At 37.8% G+C, this 23,269-nt stretch overlaps 1 protein-coding gene across 1 annotated transcript; it reads right to left on the reverse strand.

Annotated features, from left to right (window-relative positions):
* Window positions 1–6,396: 6,396 nt before the first annotated feature.
* Window positions 6,397–7,563, reverse strand: LOC138909793 (uncharacterized). Its single transcript, XM_070201008.1, has one exon. It carries the CDS (start codon window positions 7,561–7,563, stop codon window positions 6,397–6,399), a length of 1,167 nt encoding a protein of 388 aa, XP_070057109.1.
* Window positions 7,564–23,269: the final 15,706 nt, after the last annotated feature.

Genomic DNA, 23,269 nt, shown 5'->3' on the forward strand with positions numbered 1-23,269 from the left:
CTCCCATGTATCTCATGTCTAAAACGACTCACTTCTTTTACATCTCAGGATCATGTACATGGTTCCCGCATTATCAATCTCTACTAGGCAACACTTGGTCTCATTTGTCGAAACAATGATGCCATCACAATGAATAACTATGTCAGCGCTATTGGTAGTAACCCTCATATCTCTTAGGATCTAACTTCCTAAAATGTTGCTACTCAACACATTGATGGATTCTTGAACAATTATAGCTCAATCTCGAACCTCGTTATTCCTATTTGTAGTAGATCTATAGAGGGTTGTAGGTTCAAACATGTCAAAGAAGAAGCATCATTCCATAATCAAACATATCGGATAGGAAACTCTATGGTCATATTCATTCAAACACATCGTGGAATAAGGAGGAGGAGGAGAGGGTTGAAGGTTGCCATAAGTTTAATTTGGATGTTCAACACAGGGATTTGGTAGTTGAAGAAAGTGAATGAGTCTTCTCAAGATTTTCTCCATGGAAACATTATGTGAATTGTTAATGAAGGTAAAGTAGGTGCAGTACACATTGGGCCTTATGGAATCTTAAAGGAAATAGGCCGAACTATACGTATGATGTCCCCCATCGCTGTTCTCCATGCACTCGCTGCTTCATGTGTCTATGTCAGAAAAGGTAGTTGGAGATCCTTTGCCTATCGTTCTGGTGGAGGATATTGAAAGTAAAGTTAATGTATAATTGGCTTATGAGAGGTACCTAATTGTCATCCTTGTTAGACAAGCCCGAAAGTTGGGATTTCCCCCGTTAAAGTGCTATGGTGAAGTCTGTGAGTCGAGGAGGTCGCCTTGAAGGCCGAGGGTGTTGTGGAAAGAAAATATTCTCACTTGTTTGTATAGCCAAATGGTTGTGGTTCGAAAGGTACTTTCTATGTGTTGTGATTTAAATATGTACAGTTCATGTCCAAATACCACTTTTGATAATGCAATACATGTAATGTTGAGATTGGTGTTATTGATATATATTGTGATGCTTTGTTTTTTTGTGAAGGTGCTGTTAGGAGTGGTTTTTGCGTTCCTCTGACAGGTAGATAGGCCCAATTACAGGGGAAACTCAACCGAAAATTCTGAAAATTTTGGGAGAGAGTCGAAATTTGGGAGCTTGAGGTGTGTAAACAAGGAGACAAGTTATGTTGGGTATTTTGGGCGTACTCTACTCCTCATTTGAGGACGAATGATCATAAGTGGGGGAGGATGTGAGGCCCCTCGAATTTCCTATTAGTCCGAGGCCATAAAACATGCTCACAAGTCACTTAAGTGTCGTCTTGCCTTCCACGAGAGGTTAAGGACTGGAACAACTTATATGATCATGATATTAATTGTAGGAGGTGTATTGGATGTTGTTTAGGGTCTAAGGATATCCCTATAACTAAGCCAAGTTGGGATCTATGCAATGGGCAAAAGTTTCAAATATATTCGCACAAGACCCGACTTCAAACGCATACAACTCCCAAATTATAACGAATTAGGCGGTACCTATCAAATTAGAGACCTATGAGTCTAGTTTCCAACACATAAAACAGTTTGTCATTTGGATATTCCTACAGAAATATATGGCCATTTTACCGGATCTATCCCATCTGCGCACCCAGATGTGCTGCAGCGCATAAAAGAAGGGTTTCTGCCTTGTATGCGTGCCCAGCTGCATGGTCACTTACCCAAGTGTGCGACCGCGCACGTATGAGACCTATAAATTCCTCCAAGGTCAGGGAGAGAGAGTGGCTAAGTCATTTCTTTGAGCTAGGGCTTGCTCTATCAAGGGGAATCCGTCCTATACATCCCTCCCACGAACCAAGGTAATATTTTTGGAATATTTTGAGTTGATTGCTACTCCTAAACACTTATATTAACAAGGATTAATATTGAAGATCCATTGATTTCCATTCAAATCACCAAATTGCTCAAGAACACTACAAGTTGAGATTCTCAAGAGTTTCACTATAGGAGGTATGTCTACTATCTCTAACTAATCTATGGTGATTATTTTGTATGAAATATGTGTTATGACTTATGGGATGGTGATTGGAAGCCATGAGTGCCTAACCTAGGTTGTGTTGGTGTTGTAGAGATTATAAAATAGTTTAATAATGAGATTGATGGTTTGGGAATGAATTGTTGGGCATGCATGTGCTAATGGAAGTTGTGGATGGCCTTGAGATGATTGTAAGGTGAATCATTCGTGTGGAAGGTGGTTGTTAGGTGAATAAATTCCATCGAAGGAGGTTGTAGAAAAATATGCACATTATACGTTTGATAAAAAGTCTAAATGACTTAAAGTATAGAAATCTTGCTAATATTGGTGCAATTGGGTTGCATTGTTGTAGATTGAAGTTTAATGTGGTGGACCATAGTAGTATTATTAATGGGCGAATTTCAGGTATGTTAGCTAAACTTCTCTCTTAGAATCGAATTCCATGATGTTCCCATAAGTTTCAAGTATGGTTGGCCCAGGTTCCTAATTCCCATTTTTCGAGTTGTTCCTACTAAATTTGATTATCATAAGTAAGCATTGTGTTGAAAGATGCATATACTCAAAACGTGTTCCAATTTCTCTTATCCTATCATGATCTATTTTGAGAATGTGATCAAGTATGGTTTAAGTATTAAAATGTTATGACTTATATTCGTGTTTGACGAACGTAAAACACACACTTAAATATGCTCGCTAGTCGAATATAGTATAATAAAATATTGTATCCATAGGGATTGGAGTTAAACAGTATTTTTGTAGTTTATAACTTGATTGCTATCCAAGATGATCAACAATTGAGATTTGTTTGATTAACACTAAAATTTAACTAAGAGTTTAATCTATTGACTAATGACAATGGCAGCATTGAGTAAGGAAGATATCAATGGGAGGAAATAGGAGTTGATTGGATAGGTGCAAGATATTTGTCTGGGATTTAACTCTAGCTAATTTCCTCCTAAGGTTCAAGTGAGTCTCTCGAATTCACTCAATTATTAGTTCAAACGTTCAGTAGAAGTTCCTCTCTCGACTAAGTCTCAACCTCATAATATGAACCAATTTATGCTAGGTGATGATATGCAAGAATTCGTAGTGGATTGGTCTTTAGGAGAACCTCTTTCAATTATCCTCCTAACTAGGTCTAAATAATAATTCAACTAGCCTCTTTCGATTACTAAGAAGAATCAATGAATTTAACCAACAAGATAATGCAAAACGTCACAAGTTATGCCTCTTTCGATTAAATGAACATGTGAAAATTGATGGAACAATTAAAACATCCAAAATGATTCAATACATAAAAGCTAGAGTTAATATCCACAAACAATTCTCAATACACCAAATACATCAATCCCTAAAGAGAACTACTCCATAGATATGGAGTAATTCATCACAAATAAGTTTAAGTTAAAGCAAAGCATAAACGATCCAAACTCTTGTCTTGAGTGAGGATTGAATCATGAAATCCTTGTGCTCTTGCTTCTCCCCCTTCTTCTTAGCCTCCTTAGGTCTTAGATGTGTCAAAAGTCCTTAAAATACCATTTTTCCATGTATATATACCAAATAGGGTCGGGCCCAAACAAACACACCTTCTCCTTCACGAAGTAGGACTTTTCCCGGACAGGACGTGCGCGGCCGCGCACCTGGGATGGTGCTCGCGCATTAGGCCGCGCACTTTGCATAGTGTTATGCCTCCCATGCGCGCCCAGTGCGCGGTCGTGCACCTCGGTGACATCCGGCTCGATTCTTCGTTTATCTTTTTGAATGCACTAGTGTCTGTTGATCCCCGAACTCAATTCCAACTTAATCCTTGGGCTTTTACTCAGACTTCAAAGCTCCAAAATAGCATGAATTCATCCCATAATATCTACATAGCTCGGAATCACTCCTACAAGGCATTAAACATATAATTAATGCAAAACACTAGCGATTAAGGCTCAAACACAATTAAAGTGTGACAAGCAACTAAAACATACAATTATAGCCTACCATCAACACCCCACACTTAAACCATTGCTCGTACTCGAGCAATCAAACTACACTTTATAATGACACGCCCTTTTTAAACAATTCTCGTAACTCATCATACCAAGAATATTTAAAATATACTAAGCACCATAGTGTAACATCCATCCTAGCCTCAAGATTTGACTCACAAGTACCACGCATTATTTATAACTCGCTCACTTACTCTAACATAGAGGTCAACGACATTACCTTTCCTTCATGAATCAAGTGCCCTCACACAACAATAGAGAGTAGTTCCACACACCATAGAAATTAAGAACAATTAGGAACTCAAGATAGAAAGAATTCTCTCACTCTCAGAAACAACATTCATATGCCACAAAAGATGAACCATAGGCTTGCCCACAGTGTACTACTCTACTAATTCGATCTCATTCAGTCAAGGATCAAGTAGGACTTTAATTGGTTGTAATGGAGGCTGCATGATGGGTAGGATATATTTGGATATAGGAGTTACTACACCTCCCTAAGCACTTTAATACATACAATTAACCTTTCAAAAACCCACACTTATGTCAAACCATAACTCCACCTTCACATCAATATACATTAACTCCCAACTTCTTTAAGCACAATTACATCAAGAGTTGCTACTATCAAAGAATATTTTGCACAACAATACAACTATATTTTTTTTCTTTTCTCTTTCAAGTGGCTCTTAAGTTTTTTTTCAAAACAGTGCACCTTTCTCCTTATTTCATTAGTTTTACTCAAAAGCCAAACCAACCACCCCACACTTCAACTTTTTACAAAGTTCATAACAATTTCAAGTGCTCACGAGAGGTAAACGGTTCAAATAGATGGTCAATTCAAACAAATGGGTAAAGCTTGTAATGTGGGTGCCAAAGAAACAAGATTACAGGCTCAAAGGGGTTAACTAACATACATAACAATTAGGTGGGTAAAAGCATATAACTGGCTCAACAACGAAATGCCTATATCACTTTCAAGACTACATAAAAATACTATTTCGCTTTGCAAACACACGGGGCAGGTTCTAGACATCAAATGCAATGCACAGAATAACACAAAACCTCACACACACATGGCACATAACTCACTCAGGATCGGACTCATCAAGACACTCTAGTCAAAGCAGTTAAACAAAGTTAAACTTATACAAATTAAGGTACTTATGCAAGAGTCAAAAACTGAGCCTAAGGGTCACAACTAAAGTACTCATTATTCTCAAAGCATAATAAAGTCAAGAGACATTATTTTCAATTCAAACCATAGCACAAGGGTTTCTACTTCTAAAAATAAAGCTAACTACACCCGGTTCAAACAAAATCCTTGGAAAAGAACTGCGGCACAAAGAAAAAACAAGGGAGAATTAATACACTACCTAACCAAATAAAATCTTTTTGTCTTTTTCTTTCTACTTTAATCCCTCAAGAAACCTGTCGAATGATATCCATCGTCTGGAAAAATCAAAAAATTTAAAATTTTTATGGTTTTCTAATTCTTTTTCTATCAAACTACTACAACTAACCAAAAGAAACTAACCAAATTAATATACATACAAATATATCCCCCACCCCACACTTTAAGTTGTGGCATATCCCCATGACACACAATTAAAAAGCATAAGGTGGAGGAACTTCCCTGAATCTCTAGTCGAGGTCTGAATCAAAGTCGGGCTCCATTCTTCTTGCCCGAACTAGTGCACACATCCACGTGGATAGCTTCTTCTCAGCTTTCTTGGGGTACACCCTACACTTGTCTTTCTCAATCACTTGGACCTTCTCTTTCGAGCTTTTTACTCTCCACTCTACACTTGCAGCTGGCTTCTCCTTTCTCACCCCCATCTCCACATTCATCTCGAAAGTCACCGTCTTATCACCCACTCTAAGAATGAGCTTTCTATCATGTATGTCTAATATTGCTCTACCCGTTGCTAAGAATGGTCTTCCTAAAATAAGGGGGACCTTTTTATTCTCCTCCATCTTCACCACTATGAAATCTACTGGAAAGACGAACTTATCTACCCGAACAAAGACATCTTCCACTATCCCTTTGGGTATTATAGTTGTTTGGTCTACCAGCTGCAAAGATATTGGCGCATACCTTATCTCTCCAAGCTCATTCTCTAATTTCCTGTAAATAGACAAAGGCATTAAATTAATTGAGGCTCTAGAATCACACAAAGACTTATCAAAATTAAGAGTGCCTAATGAGCAAGGTATATTAAAATTCCCTGGATCTTCACACTTTTGTGGGAGTTTGTTTTGCAATATTGCGCTGTAATGCTCGGTGAGCTTGACTACAGATGTCTCCTCGATCTTCCTTTTCTTTGTAAGGATCTCCTTCAAGAATTTGGCATAATCTGGCATTTGTGAGAGAATTTCTGTGAATGGCAAGTTTACATTAACCTATCTCAGCATCTCTAAGAATCTCTCAAACTGCTTGTCCAGCTTTTCTCTATACAGCTTTTGGGGAAAAGGTAGAGCAGGCATGTGCTCGCTCTCATTAGATTCCTCCCATCTTGAAATTTCCTCTTTCTTCTTTTTCTCAGCTCCTTTCTTACCTTTCTTCTTCTTATCAACTTCATTTTTTAACTGCTCCTTAACTTCTTGTTCAGGCACAACCTCTTTTTGGATTGGAGTGGGATCTTTCAACACTCGCCCGCTTCTCAAGGTCACAGCATTTACTATTTCTTTGGGATTTCTTTTAGTGTCAGCTAGTAGAATACCTGGGATTCTCTCAGACAATGCAGTTGCAATTTGTCCCACTTGCTTCTCCAAATTTTGCAAGCCAGTGCCAAGTTCTTTGATAGCTGAACCATGAGCATATAATCTCTCATCTGTCTTGAACATGAAGGACCTCATTAGATCTTCTAGCCCATGCTGAGTGGAATGTTGAGGCTGGAACTGCGGCCTCGACTGATTCGCAAAACCAGGAGCTCCTTGTCCTTGAAATCTAGGATTGTTTTGTTGCCATGCATTTGCAGTACCCCCAGGTAAACTCCATGAAAAACCGGGGTGCCTCTGACCCATTGTATTGAAGTTATAATTCCCAAAAACATTAACTTCCTCGATTGAGGCTTGACTCTCATGAGTAGGGTGCTCTCTTCCACATATATCACAGGCTGCATGGGGCTCACTGTGTATCGAGGCTAAGGTCAGCTTCCTTATTTCCTTGGCCATAGCATCAATCTGTACCTGCACAGATGTGTTAGCGTCAACTTGGTGAACATCAGTTGATCTTCTTCTTTCAGCAATCTCAGAGGGCCACTGATTTGCTTCTTCAGATAACTCATTTAGAATTATGACTATCTCCTCTGGAGTCATTTTCATCAATGGGTCTCCAGCTGCATTGCTCAATGTTCTACGTGAGGCTGGTGTCAACCCATCCCAAAAATCTTGGAGTTGTATCCAGAGTTCAATTCCGCTATGTTGACACTTTTGCACTATCTCCTTAAACCTCTCCCATGCTTCAAACACAATTTCAGTCTCGTTCTGACAGAAGTTATGGATTTCTCTTCTAAACTTGCCCGTCTTAGCTGATGAGAAATATTTGTCAAGAAATTTTTTGGTCATCTCATCCCATGTTCTAATCGACCCATTAGGCAAGCTTCGAAGCTAGTGCTTTGCATCATATTTGAGTGTGAAGGGGAATGCCCTTAAGTAAATTGCATCTTGTGACACACCATTATATTGAAAGGTGTTCATAATCTCCTCGAAGTCCATCATATGATTGTTTGGATCTTCGTTCATCTTTTCTCTGAAAACGCAGTAGCTTTGAAGAGTTTGGAGCAACCCTTGCTTCAGCTCAAAATTATTAGCTGCAACTGGAAGTGGTCTCACACTTGATAAGCCTTGGTTGCAGACCAGTCTAGCATAATTGCCAAGTGGTCTCCCAGCACTGGGAGCTATGTTTCTGAATTGGTCTGCACCCAAAGGTAGATTCTGAGCAATTCTTCGAGCCATCTCCTCTTCATAGACAAGTTGTGCATTTCGAAGAGCTGTCTCCTCAACATCTCGTGTAGCTTTTTCTCATTGGTGGGCTGCCTCTCTTGCAGCCAAATCAACATTATCCTCATCTCCCTCCATAACATCCTTGGTTGAGGACTGCCCAACCTTCTCTGTATTCTCGGGGAGATTTATTTCCTTCCTCAATTGTTGTAGTTATTTCTCGATTTCTGGTTCGTATGGGAGCACTTCTTTCCCAGAGGATCGAGTCATGCACCAATCTAACCTATAGCCTGCGCACAATCAAGGAACACCAAACGTAAAAAGAGACAAAAAATAAAATAAAAAGAAAAATTCTTGAATTAGCACCACAAACTATTTCAAACACTATTAATTGCCAATCCCTGGCAACGGCGCCAAAATTGACGAGCGTAAAACACACACTTAAATATACTTACTAGTCGAATATAGTATAATAAAATATCGTATCCATAGGGATTGGAGTTAAACAGTATTTTTGTAGTTTATAGATTGATCGCTATCCAAGATGATCAACAATTAAGATTTGTTTGATTAACACTAAAATTAAACTAAGAGTTTAATCTATTGACTAATGACAATCGCAGCAATGAGTAAGGAAGATATCAATAGGATGAAATAGGGTTTGATTGGATAGGTGCAAGATATTTGTCTGGGATTTAACTCTAGCTAATTCACTCCTAAGGTTCAAGTGAGTCTCTCAAATTCACTTAATTATTAGTTCAAACGTTTAGTAGAAGCTCCTCTCTCGACTAAGTTTCAACCTCATATTATGAACCAATTTATGTTCGGTGAAGATATGCAAGAATTCGTGGTGGATTGGTCTTTAGGAGAACCTCTTTCGATTATCCTCCTAACTATGTCTAAACAATAATTCAACTAGCCTCTTCCGATTATTAAGAAGAACCAATGAATTTAACCAACAAGATAATACAAAACATCACAAGTTCTGCCTCTTTCGATTATATGAACATGTGAAAATTGATACAACAATTAAAACACCCAAAACGATTCAATACATAAAAACTAGAGTTAATATCCACAAACAATTCTCAATACACCAAATCCATCAATCCCTTAAAAAACCTACTCCATAGATAAGGAGTAATTCATCACAAATAAGTTTAAGTTAAAGGAAAGCATAAACGATCCAAACTCTTGTCTTGAGTGAGGATTGAATCATGAAATCCTTGTGCTCTTGCTTCTCCCCCTTCTCCTTAGCCTCCTTAGGTCTTAGATATGTCAAAAGTCCTCAAAATACCATTTTTCCATGTATATATACCAAGTAGGGTCGGGCCCAAACAAACACACCTTCTCCTTCACGAAGTAGGACTTTTCCCCGACAGGACGTGCGCGGTCGCGCACCTGGGATAGTGCTCGCGCATTAGGCCGCGCACTTTGCGTAGTGTTCTGCCTCCCATGCGCGTTTAGTGCGCGGTCGCGCACCTGGGTGACGTCCGGCTCGATTCTTCATTTCTCTTTTTGAATGCACTAGTGTCCGTTGATCCCCGAACTCGATTCCAACTTAATCCTTGGGCTTTTACTCAGACTTCAAAGCTCCAAAATAGCATGAATTCATCCCATAACATCTACATAGCTCGGAATCACTCCTACAAGGCATTAAACATATAATTAGTACAAAACACTAGCGATTAAGGCTCAAACTCAATTAAAGTGCATTAAATTAGAGTGCGACAAGCAACTAAAATACACAATTATAGCCTACCATCAGTGTTTCAAATAAAATTTTATTAAGATTAATTTGGAAAGAAAACTCAATGTGCTTAGGGACCATATTGCTCATATACGTATTTGAAGTCTTGATTCCAAATGCTCTTGTTGTTGATAACCATGATAATGTTTGGAAGTGAAATAAGTGAGAGTGAGATATAAATTTTGGCCAAGGTTGTTGTAACTAGCGCATATGATTTGAATCTATGTTTAAATCGTAAATCACCATGATCTCCTTTGCAAGAGCCTCCAATGTGTTTTGAGTTCTTATTTACCCATGAGTTGAAACTGTGCATTGCCTTTTTAGAGAAGTATTTCAAAAAGAAATGGTGTATTACTTATTTATGATTTTTAACTTGTGTTATGATTGCAAGTCATTTTGCCCCATACTTTGGAAAGAAATCTATTGCGTTTAAAGCATTCACTACTAATGAACATAAAGTCACGATTTCCGGAATATTCTATTTTTTGATGTTTATGATGACGATCCTTGAAAGTAAAGAAATGAAAGTGTGGAATATGAGTTATGGCCACCGTGCCTTGAACGAACAATCATATGAATGGCCAAGAGAGCCAATGAAATAATGATGTTGTGAGTGATTGTAAATGCTAATAAAGTTATACATGGTGTGATCAGTTATGGGATGAATGCATTTGTATTTCTATTTCCTTTGTGTGCAAAAAAAAATATTTTTGGGAGTATCATTAGCGAGCCGAGGAAGGGTGGGTTGTAACGGCCCACACCTAAAACTACACGTGCCGGTATAGGAGTGGATTGTGATTATTTTCCTTAATTGGGATGAGATTGATGCATTGAGATTATTCCCCTTGATTGAAATAAGATTGTTGATAGCCTTGGATTTGAAGTCGACCCACACGGCATATATAGGAAGGCGGCCTAGCTGATTGGGTGGAGATCAGACGCCATGTCGCGCGCATGGTGGTTCCTACTCTTGGTAACATATTTTTTTCCGCATCACATGTCAATACACATTGTTCTTGGAAAGATGGCCTAGCCGATCAGGCGTGATCGGACTCCGTGCTAAAAATACAGTGGTATATCGGTGCTAATGATCTCTCAACCAAAAATAATATTATTTTCATATTTTGAAAATTATTATGTTTTGAATTGGCATTTGGATATCATTGATTGTTACTTGTTGCTTCCATGGTTTTCCCCTTCTTGTATTAGCATTCTATTTCGAAATAGGATATTTAGCTTTACAAGTAGTACTATAGATATGTACTAACGTTCCTTTTGCCGGGGGCACTACATATTCAATGGATGCAGGTGGTTCTTCAAGGGGCATCTTTGATCCTCGTTATCACTTACCCTCTATTCAGCAGGTTTTGGTGAGCCCTATTCTGTTTCGAGCCTTATGCCACTTGACATTGTACATTGTATTTTGAGGTATAGCCGGGCCTTATCGTCGGCACTTCCATACTGCTCTTCTGTTGTACTTAGAGGCTTTGTAGACATGTTGTGGGTGGTGTTCGATGTTGGGTAATGAATTAGAAATGTTGGTATTTGTCATATATGTTTTCCCTCATAACTATGAACTTTAATATGTTGGAAATTGTAAATGAATCTCCTTTGAGTAATGGGAAAAAAATAGAATGTGGAACACTTTGCTCTTCTCATGTCTATCTCTTATTTTTTTATTCTTATATTGTTCATGGGTAAGGTTGCTTGACCGGGAGTCGACCCACACGGCATGTTTTCTCTCAAGTAGGCTTGCTTGACCGGGGTATCTCGGTTGAGCTCCATTCGTGCTCCCCGAGGTCAGGGCATGACAGGGTCTATACGCGGATTTTGTATCGGGTTTTAGTGATACATGGATGTTGTATCGAATTTCTGTGATACATGAATTTTGTATCAGGTACATAGTTCTTGTACCGTTTATGGTAAGAGATAGAGTTTTGAGCATGCATAAATATCCTCGACTCGTTTAGAAGCATTGATTTAAATGCTAATTGTTGTATGTCACCTATATATGGTAGGTTGGATCCTCGACTCTATTGATTCAAGCATGCCATCTTTAAATACCATATCAGAGCAGCATTATAATTATCTTTTGAATTTGAGAAGCATGCTTCATATCTTTTGATTCTTTTATATCTTCATCACATGTTGTTCATGAGGATATATACTATTTCAGTTTTAGGCTCTGTTATTTATATCTGTGTTGTAAGTATCTTGATGTTTATAGCCTCGCCACTACTTCTTCGAGGTTAGACTTGATACTTACTTGATACTGACTGTGGTGTACTCAAACTATGCTTTTGTATATCTTTTGTGCAGATCCTCGGATGGATACTAGCGGAGCCTCTTGTTGAGCCTAAGCATTCGCTCAGAGACTTAGGGTGAACTGCACTTCATGGATTCATTTTGGAATGCCTGAGTCCCTATCTTTTTACTATCTCATGTCTACTTTCGTTATCTCAGATATTTTTGATCATGTGCAAAGACTTGTACTTATTCAGTAGTTGCTCGTGTACTTGGGCCACCTAGTTCTTAGGGGTTGTACTGTTTTTATCGTGTTCGGGCCATGTTATGATTGTATCAGATATTTTACTGTTTGAGATTATTCCTATTTTTATTTATGATATGACTCTGTTAATTAATGGAATCTGGACTATATTTTGTTGATTGTGAGTTGGCTTGCTTAGCAAGTACGGTTAGACGCCAACACGACCTAAGGAGGGATTTTGGATCGTGACACATCTAAAGATGAAAATATATGATTTATGTGTTGCATTTGTAAAGAAATTGCAAGAAAAAATGAACAGTAAAGTAGTTAGCATTAGATTTGATCATGGTACTAAATTTGAATATGCTAGATTCTTGAATACTTTATGAGTCATGGCATTGACCACAACCTTGTCGCACCTAGGACTCCCCAGCAAAATGGTGTTGTAGAAAGAAAAAATAGGACCTTAGAGGATATGGCTAGAATTATACTCATTGCTAGTGGTCTTCCTAAAACTTTTTGGACTGAGGTTGTAAACACTGGTTCCTACATAATTAATAGGTACATGATTATACCTTTGTTTGAGAAGACCCCCTATGAGTTGCTTAAAGGCCATAAACCTAATATAACTCACCTAAAAGCATTTGGCAATAAGTGTTTTGTACATAATAATGGTGAAGATACTTTTAGGAAAATTTGATACAAAAATTGATGAAGGTGTCTTTCTTGGTTATTCTTCGCATAGTAAGGCGTATAAAGTGTATAACAAAAGAACCTTATGTGTTGAAGAAAGTGTACATGTGATTTTAATGAAATTGATTACTTGGCTGAAAAAGGTTCACAAGACTTTGATGATGATGGTGGTGGTGATGGTGGTGGTGAAATTGGACTAAGACAAGTCCATGCTAATGGATTAGATCAAGGTACTCCAGGGAACACTGTTGATCCATGAATAATAGCACAAGGACCTGATTCTCTGAACGTTGAGCATGACGTACAACATATAAGGAGAACCAAATAGATTGATACTAAAACTACTGGTGACAATGAACCCGGTTCCTCTGCTAATCAAAAAGAAAATAGTGATGGGAGTACAAGTAATAATTAGAAGCACAAAAGTTCTAATCCAATAAAAAATGTTCTTACCCCAGTGAATTCTAGAATCATGATAAGATCCAAAGTGAGAAACTTGTATGCCTTTTCTGCCTACTTGTTCATGATTGAGCCTAAAAATATCAAGGAGTCTTTTCAAGATGTTGATTGGATTATGACTATGTAAGAGGAGCTTCATCAATTTGAAAGGAATAAAGTATGACATCTGGAACTCCAAACAAAGGATAGAACAATTATAGGAACCGGGTGGATTTTCAGAAATAAGCTTGACGATTAAGGTACTATCATAAGAAATAAGGCAAGTCTGGTAGTGCAAGACTACATTCAAGAAGAAGGCATAGAATGTGATGAGACCTTTGCACCGGTTGCTAGAATGAAGGCTATACAGATGCTCATTGCTTTTGTATCTTACATGGATTCCAAATTGTATCAATTGGATGTCAAAAGTGCGTTCCTAAATGGATATCTAGAAAAATAAGTATTTATGTATCAACCTCCAGGTTTCAAAAGCCATGAATTTCCTGACCATGTCTACAAATTGAATAAGGCATTGTATGGATTAAAGCAATCACCTAGGGCATGGTATGAAAGGTTTTCAAATTTTTTTCTTGAGAACGGGTTCACAAGAGGTAAAATTTACAATACTCTATTTCAGATAAAGACAGATAAAACTTGTTAATTGTTAATATTACATTGATGATAACAATTTTAGTGCTACAAAAGAATCATTGTGTAAAGAGTTTGAAAAATTAACGGCAAGTGATCTTGAATGAGTATGATGGGAGAGCTAAACTTCTTCCTTGGTTTACAAGTTAACCAAATTGAGAATGGGACAATGATACATCAACAAAAGTACATCAAGGAACTTCTTAAAATGTATGAAATGGACAATGCCAAGATAATTGATACTCCTATAGCTACTGCTACTCGATTGGACATGTATAAATCTAGATCGTCTATTGATGAAAAAATATATAGGGGTATGATTGGATCATTATTATATCTAGCTGCAAGCAAACCAGATATCGTGTTTAGTATAGATTTTGTGCTAGTTTTCAATCAAATCCCGAAGAGTAATATTTGAAAGTTGTGAAGAGGATCTTGAGGTATCTAAAAGGTACCAAGATCTGGTTCTTTGGCATCCATCTGGTGGTACTTTTGAGTTAGTGGGATATACGGATGCTGGTTATGCTTGGAATTTGGTGAATAGAAATAGCACATCTAGGATGTTCGCTTCCTAGGTTCATGTTTGATCTCTTGGGCATCAACGGAAAAAGAAATTGTGGCTTTGTCAACTTTAGAAGATGAGTATGGTACTGCTGGATCGTGTTGTGCATAATTAATGTGGATCAAACAAAATAATATGATGTGGTGATTGAATGGGTCCCAATATATTTGTGATAATACAAGTGTTGTGAGTATGCAAAAGAACCTAGTTCATCATAAGAGGACAGAACATATTGATGTTAGGCACCACTTTTTGAGAGACAACATGGAGTAGGGCAATCTGAAGAGCAGATTGCAGATATATTCACCAATGATTTTATCAGGGATCTCTTTGAGAGGGGCCGCTTTGAGCTTGGTTTGATCCAATTGAACTCAGCATATTCTTGATTCACTTAATGATTGGCTGTGTTAAGCTATAGTGTCTAGTGTGCTTAAGTGTTGAAATTGACTTAGTATTATACTGTAACAGGTATGCACACATGGCATGGTCAAGTAGCTTAGACGAGATCTGATGATATTATCCCTATTCTTAGAGGACATTCAACCACCTTGAGGAAATCAATCAAAAACTAGTTCTTTTGACATTCAGGTATGTACCTCCTCTCTAACAATTAGTTGCATTAACTTATTAAATTTTCATGTCATGAAAACTAGGTTCCTAAATAAAGTCTTGATCATATCTGTGTCTTAAAAGAGTAATCATAGTTTCCATCAATCCGCGTGATAAAGAGAACAAGTTCCTAGAATTATTGAGTACATATTTCTGGCGCCCAAATTAGAGCCAATCAAATTCCCTAGTTTTCAAATTCAAATATTGGGCGTACTCCTTTCCCCATAGGAACTAGTTCGGAGTTAAATCCCTGATTGATTTGGTTAGTAAATTGTCACGCCCCGACCTCAAGAAACGCGACCGGCGCTCAACTGAGATAACCCGGCCGAGCAAGCTTATACATAACCTTCTACCCGAACTCACTCATGAATAAAGAGAAGATTTATTTCATTAATTAGACAGTGAGGAGATTCATGTGTCACGACCCAAACCGATAGGCCGCAACGGGCATCCGGTACCTTACTCAACCGAGTACCAACATAACGTATCTATTCGTTTCATACCATCATATTTAACTGAGCCGGAGAGGCTGCCGTGAGATAAGTAGAATATAACATGAAATACCAACTTATACTTAAGACATACGGGCCTATAAGGCCAAAATGAGCAATCTTACATTGAACATAGGCCGACAAGGCCATACAATCTTTCATATACATGACATCTGTCTACAAGCCTCTAAGAGTAGATAAATATCATAAAGGTCGGGACAGAGCCCCGCCATACCAATCAACATATGTTCTAATCATACTGACCAAAGAGCAACTCCAGAGCAAATGGAGCGCACCAATACCTGCTGCTGAGCTGATAGCCTACTTGGAGGACTCTCATCATGTCTAACGGGACATGCGGGCATGAAACGCAGCATCCCCAAGCAAAAGGAACGTCAGTACAAATAATGTACCGAGTATGTAAAGAATGAAAATCAGTAAATAATAGACATGAGAGAAACATGGAGTAAAAGACTCGACATATACGTCTGCATAGCTCTGTGAATCATTTCATTTTTATAATGTCATGCATATGCATATAAATGCCATACCATGCATAGGTATATGCGTTCATAACATCATCAAGCCTCTGAGGGCATTCCATCATATCATTTCGGCCACTGTGGGCAAATCATCAACGTATACCAGCTGATTAGGTGGTGGTGCATATATAACATCGTAACCTTTTCCCATATCCCATATATATATATATATATATATATATATATATATATATATATAAAATGCCATCTGGTCATGGGTCAATGTACATGTATAAATGTATGAAATGCATAAGAAATACGTTAACAAGATTTTTTCGAAATGTCATAAAAATAAAATGCATGTCGGATAAAACTTTATCAAATACGTATTTTTCTTAGACCCATGAACATAAGATATAATAATAATTCACGTGGGGAATCAAGAATATAGACACCCCTAATATTTCTATGAATAGAGTCATTTATGGAAGTTGTGCATTTGCTCATTTCGTTTGTATCGTATAGATCATGCCAAAAATAAAGAAGGGATAGCCTTAACATACCTGAGTCGATTCTCTTGAGAAAGATTACACCGTACTCCTTTAATATTTCAAAATCTCACGTTAATTTGATTTGTTGAAGGCTTGGGCGTTGCTTATGATATATAATATGCAAATGCATATTAGAGAAATGATTTAACTTTACTTTTGTGTAAGGAAAGCTTGTTGAACTCTTTCTTAAGAGATGTAGGAATTGATTTTGATTTTTGAGATGTTATTCTTAACTTTAGGTGGGCCCCTCATTGCAAGCTTAGTGTCACTTTAAGGTGTGACACCTTTCCACCTTCATTAATAGTCATTAAAGTACTTAGGAAGGCTTGCCACGTTTGGGGGGGGGGGAGAGGGGGGTTTAAGTCTTATCCTAAGTTTATTAATTAATTACCCACTAACTTTAATTAACTTATTAATTCCCCCATTAACCAATAATTCACATAATTAAGAATTATCTCAAATTACTTAAAATACTACTCATTTTAATACACTTTACGTACCCTACTATCGTGGTCATGGGGTACCTTGTGTGGCACTAGTCCATAAATACCGGGTATTTTAACTCGGGCCGTATTTTATCCCAACATGTCAAACTTTGACAAAAATTCATTTTCTTTGATTTGCTTACCCTCTCACCTTCACGAATTTACTCATCACTTGTTTGAAATAGCATAATGCTTATAATCTCAAAATAATCTCATTCCCAAACTTAAGTGATCAGCTTACGGCGAAACTTTAACGTAGGAAAATGCGAAATGTAATATCTCATTTCCGAGCTTATATCAATTTATTTATGGCGTACTTCCTCGTACGAAAACATGGAGTGTAACATCATTCCTCCCTTTGGAACATTCGTCCTCGAATGTTGACTGATGTACTTATCATTTTCATGACTTATACCTTCCGAATACTTTAGTACTCTCCTTGCCATCTAGGCAACTATTCTGTGAATAAGCATTCCCCCCTTTAGGTCTCTTCTCACACCATGGCTTATGGTCGGAATCCTTCCAATCTCGTAATTGTTGTTACCTTCTATTATGCAGCCTGTACGACTTTGACCTTGTAAGTGAGCATATGCGACTCTTTTCCCCTTTTTCCTCCAGCCTTTGGCCAATCTGTAGGCCTCACTTTGTAAACATATACAGAGCTTGACAATATATCCCTCTGGGCATCCATAGGTATCCTGAAGTTCTTCGCTCGGTGCTTTGTTGAACTTATGAATATTGTTATACCTTATTTCATAGATCCGTTTATCCATCCGTATGACTTTACTACCATAACTCTTACTTTGATTTATCATTACTGAGGTCTACTACCAAACTCCAGGTTACTCTCGTTGCTTATCCTATATGTATAAATCTATGTCCTTTAATGCTTCTTCATTACAGTTCATCTTAAGAATGACGGCCTAATCTCACCTCATACTTTGTGACTTTTGTCCAATCATCGTTGATTCACCTTAATATTGATCTATCATCTATCACTGATAACTTGATCTCTTATGTAACTCTGCCGCTAGGGCTTACGTCTCATCGTGGAATATTTGAAGTGATTTTCTTGATCCACCTAGGGGCGATACGACACTATACTTCCATAATCGTATTTTATAGTATCCTAATGTGATTTACCCTACGTGGGTATTTTACTCCTGTAAAATTCATGAAATCATTACTCCATCGAAGGCCCAAACGTCATTCTTCATCTATCTTAATTACACCTTCATTCTACTATCAGGATAGCATTCCATCTCCTCTAAATGCTACTAGTCTTATACTCATTTGAGTTCATTCAGGCAATATTTAGCTTTCAATAACTTAGAGAAATCATTAGCTCTCTTGTTTTCATGGGCTTAATCCTGAGGACTTATCCATTCTCATCACCTTCTCACTCGCCCTTTCTTATCCTTACTCCTATTTTCCTACAACCATGTCGCTTTACCATACTTCAGCTTGCGACTTACACATATTCATTTATACTACTCACAAGTTTTCTTCAACTTACTTGCACTATAGATTTCCTTATGTTATTCTAGAACATCAAGCAAGACATCACATCATCTCAAACTATTCTTTTACTCTCTTAACTAGACCTCTCGATACCTAGAAACCATAGGCTGGAAGATATGCTACTAACGATGCCGCTATCATTCTTAGTTACTGAATCCCCGCGTTTCTAGCCTTTTATCCCAGTATGGACTATTCTCAACCTTTTGCTTTTGAGTATCTCGTACATTATTCACATTTACCTTACTTACCTTAAAGTCTCATATCACATCTTCTATCTCTTTCATGACCTCCCATCTACATAGGTATAATTCACATCCACGTCTTGAACTTCTATTATAATATATGCACCTTTTTACAGAATCTCGTGAGAGCTTCATACTAACTTCTTATGAGGTTGGGACACTTCTAACTGGCTTTATCGTAGAGCCATTATAGAATATGGCTACTGTTATCTCTCTTGTACCTCTGATATTAAGAGTGATTCTACCATGTTCTCAATCATGATGTCTATAACTTTCTGGGGCCAATAAGCAGATTCCTAATTTACTTAGTTGATGTAACTCTTTAGTTTCCTCTTCCTTCTGATCAGCCTTCATGTAAGCTTAAGCTATCTTCCGATATGCGGCTCCTGATATTAGTTATTACTTTAGCCTTTCAGGGGCGCTATGGAATATCCATGACACAATCTTCTAACAATTCAATCCTTTGTCTATGCCCTGGGCTCAATTCTTTCTTTTAACTTATACCGGAGTCTTCTACGGCTGTATGATTGTCAACATATATGCTGCATGGATAATACTCCAAAATCTTGAGTGTATTCATAACGTAACTAACTCTGGATCATTGACCGAATAATTCCTTTCATTCCTTCTCAACTTTCTTTAAATATAAGCAATTACTTTTCGTGGTCGTTCTACCACTTGTTGCATGAATGCTTGTTATCTTAGTGCCCACACATATTGGAATTTCGTACAACCCATATGATCTTGAATATCACCTTTTGATTTTTGATTTTTTTTTCCTTCCCGTTCATAGCCACGATAGGTGCCACTTTCTTATGGAGTACATACAATGTTGTTGTGAGACTGTTGTTATCCTCTTTAGGTCACTGAGCTTAGGTCAAAGCTTTCTTCCTTACTTCCTCAACTAGTTTTTCATTGTAGTACTTAGGGAGGATCCTCTAACTCTTGTACATCTGTGAGCTTATTACATTGTATATTCGACGTACCTTTTGATGTCCTTCCTTGCCTATAATTATCCGTAATTACTTACCTCCACACCCTTGAACTTGTAGGGTTGCTTCTGAGCTGATATTTTGATTGTCTTCCCAGTGTCACTCTCTTTTATCTCCGTAACACTCATACGGTACCTTTAACTACCCCAACTCCTATCTTAATATTTCTCAATGTTATGATGTCATATCTGCGAGACTGAATTTCCCATGTTGGGGTTCACTCTGTTTATCTTGCACGATCTATTGATTTTTCTGTATCTTTTTATCTAGCCATAACTAGGCTCTTCCTGAATCAATTACTAACTATTCGTTGGCCCAATCTCATATCAATATTCCGCGTAATCTTTCTTGGGTTATTTCCTTTGTCTTAACTTACGTCTCGCACATAGAAGGATTACCGCAAGGCGAGTAAGGGTCATCGATAGTGTGAGAAAACGCCATTGATGAAGAGGTAAAGCATCTATAGGTAGATCGTCATAGCGCTAAATATTAGTACTTCCCTAAAGAGGGGGAATATGGAGTGATGTGGCATTAAGTCGGAATTAAGTGGTTATAGTAACTATGGATTAATAAAGGAAGAATGTGATAAAAATGAAAAAGGAATAAGCTTGCACTTACCCAAATCCTATAGATATGCTACGATTTCAGAACATTATGCAAGCACGACGTCAAGGAGAGGAAGTAAGGGTTTCTGCCCGAGATGTTATTGATAAATAAGGAGGATAAGGAAATTCCTTACTCGCACGGGTGGCACTTAGTGTAACTGGCACACATAGTCCTTTAAGCTTAACTTTGCTCACATTGCTTGCTTTAGGGAAGCATTTTCCTGAATAACCATTCTCTAAATTTCTCATGAATCTTCTTTTGTTGTCCATTCTATTATCGCCGGATCGAAATCTAAAACTCTCATGATGCCGAGTATTATCCAATCACTCAGTCCCTTATTCACGTTTAGTTTGTCTTGTTCACCAGCCCGCACTGACTTCTATTATTCTAGGGTCTAACTTTTCCTTACGGTAGTTGCGTTAGATTCACAAACTTATTTCTCAAAGTGAGGATATGACTTTATGGCCTATACCCTTTTGTTGTCTCAAGTCCTGTCACTTCTCGTCTTTTCCTTCTTTTAACCTAACGTTGTCATCCATGTATCACATCTTACTCTTAATGCTTCATTAGCTCTCTTCTTATTTCCTGCTAACATTTCTGTCTATCACTTTATCTGAAAACTTCAACAAGATATTCTTTTGCTTTTAGCTCCCTTTTGCTCCATCCACTGGCTCTTCGGGTTGTCTAGCATTATCTCTCTACTAAGGACGGGAGCCATACTAAGATAATATTTATCCATTCCAGGCTTCCAGTGCCCAACTTTGTGGTACTCATATCTAGCTGTACTATTTTAGAGTGCACCATCTAGGTGTCTCACAAGAAGATCTATTAGCACATTTGTAATATCCTTCAGAAAGGTAAACTAACGCAAACAATTCATCCACCCTTTTGGGTCACTCTAACCCCAGGCGGATCCTCATATCCCGTCCTTCTCTTGAACCATATTTGTTAGCTTCCATAGGGTATAACTGAGATGGGTGTGGCCAATTGTACATACCTCTGCTACCGTTGAAGGTAACTCAAAATGCTTATATCTCCCTTCCTAAATGGTAAATAATGATAATCTTTATTAACTGGGTACCTCGTACCCTCCTTCACCTTGCTTCTTTTACTTGCTTAAACTTGTGTCCACCTTCCAATTTCCTTATTCCTTTTTACCATAAGAGTGGATAAGTATTCTTGCCTTAAAACTCCTTATCAAGAACCTTACACCTTCTAGTACACGCATGATCTGCTGAAGATCTCACATTTACTTATCATAAGCATGATGCAAAATCGAGTTCTTCTGACTCAACACTTCCATAGCTATATCTCTTACCGACCGTCTTTCTGAATGTAGGCATCATTATATTACGAATAAGATAGAATTTAGGAAATTGAGTTCTTACAACTGAGCTCTACCACATGATCTAGAGTAAGAAGAAAGAGCGACAATCCTAAATGCCCTGTAGCCTCCTGCTTATAGGTGTGGTGCACAACACACCCATAAACAAGACTCTACTAGACACGGCTTGTAGACTCCCTAGGACAGAACTGCTCTGATACCACTTTTGTCACGACCCAAACCGATGGGCCGCGACGGGCATCCGGTACCTTACTCAACCGAGTACCAACATAACGTATCTGTTCATTTCATATTATCATAGATAACTGAGCCGGAGAGGCTGTCGTGAGATAAGTAGAATATAACATGAAATACCAACTTATACTTAAGACATACAGGCCTATAAGGCCAAAATGAGCACTCTTATGCTGAACATAGGCCGACAAGGCCATACAATCTTTCATATATATGACATCTGTTTACAAGCTTCTAAGAGTAGATAAATACCATAAAGGTTGGGACAGAGCCCCGCCATACTAATCAACACATGTTCTAATCATACTGACCAAATAGCAACTCCGGAGCAAATGGAGCGCACCAATACCTTCTACTGAGCTGATAGCCTACTTGGAGGACTCTCATCCTGTCTAACGGGATCTGTGGGCATGAAACGCAGCATCCCCAGGCAAAAGGGATGTCAGTACAAATAATGTACCGAGTATGTAAGGAATGAAAATTAGTAAATAATAGACATGAGAGAAACATGGAGTAAAAGACTCGACATGTACGTCTGCATAGCTCTGTGAATCATTTCATTTTTATAATGTCATGCATATGCGTATAAATGTCATACCATGCATAGGTATATGCATTCATAACATCATCAAGCCTCTGAGGGCATCCCATTATATCATTTAGGCCACTGTGGGCAAATCATCAACGTATACCAGCTGATCAGGTGGTGGTGCGTATATAACGTCGTAACCTTTTCCCATATCCATATATATATATATATATATATATATATATATATATATATATATGCGCGTATATAACGTCATCTGGTCATGGGTTAATGTACATGTATAAATGCATGAAATACATAAGAAATACGTTAATAAGATTTTCTCGGAATGTCATAAAAATAATATGCATGTCGGAAAAACTTTATCAAATACGTATTTTTCTGAGACCCATGAACAGAAGATATTATAATAATTTACGTGGGGAATCAAGAATATAGACACCCCTAATATTTCTATGAATAGAGTCATTTATGAAAGTTGTGCATTTGCTTATTTCGTTTGTGTCGTATAGATCATGCCAAAAAGAAAGAAGGGATAACCTTAACATACCTGAGTCGATTCTCTTGAGAAAGATTACACCGTACTCCTTTAATATTTCAAAATCTCACGTTGATTTGATTTGTTAAAGGCTTGGGCGTTGCTT

Source organism: Nicotiana tomentosiformis, chromosome 4 (genome assembly GCF_000390325.3).
Source record: "Nicotiana tomentosiformis chromosome 4, ASM39032v3, whole genome shotgun sequence".
Taxonomy (NCBI): Eukaryota; Viridiplantae; Streptophyta; class Magnoliopsida; order Solanales; family Solanaceae; genus Nicotiana; species Nicotiana tomentosiformis.

Coding starts and splice junctions, on each gene's coding strand:
- LOC138909793 (XM_070201008.1), bottom strand. CDS start 7,563: ATGACCAAAAAATTTCTTGACAAATATTTCTCATCAGCTAAGACGGGC.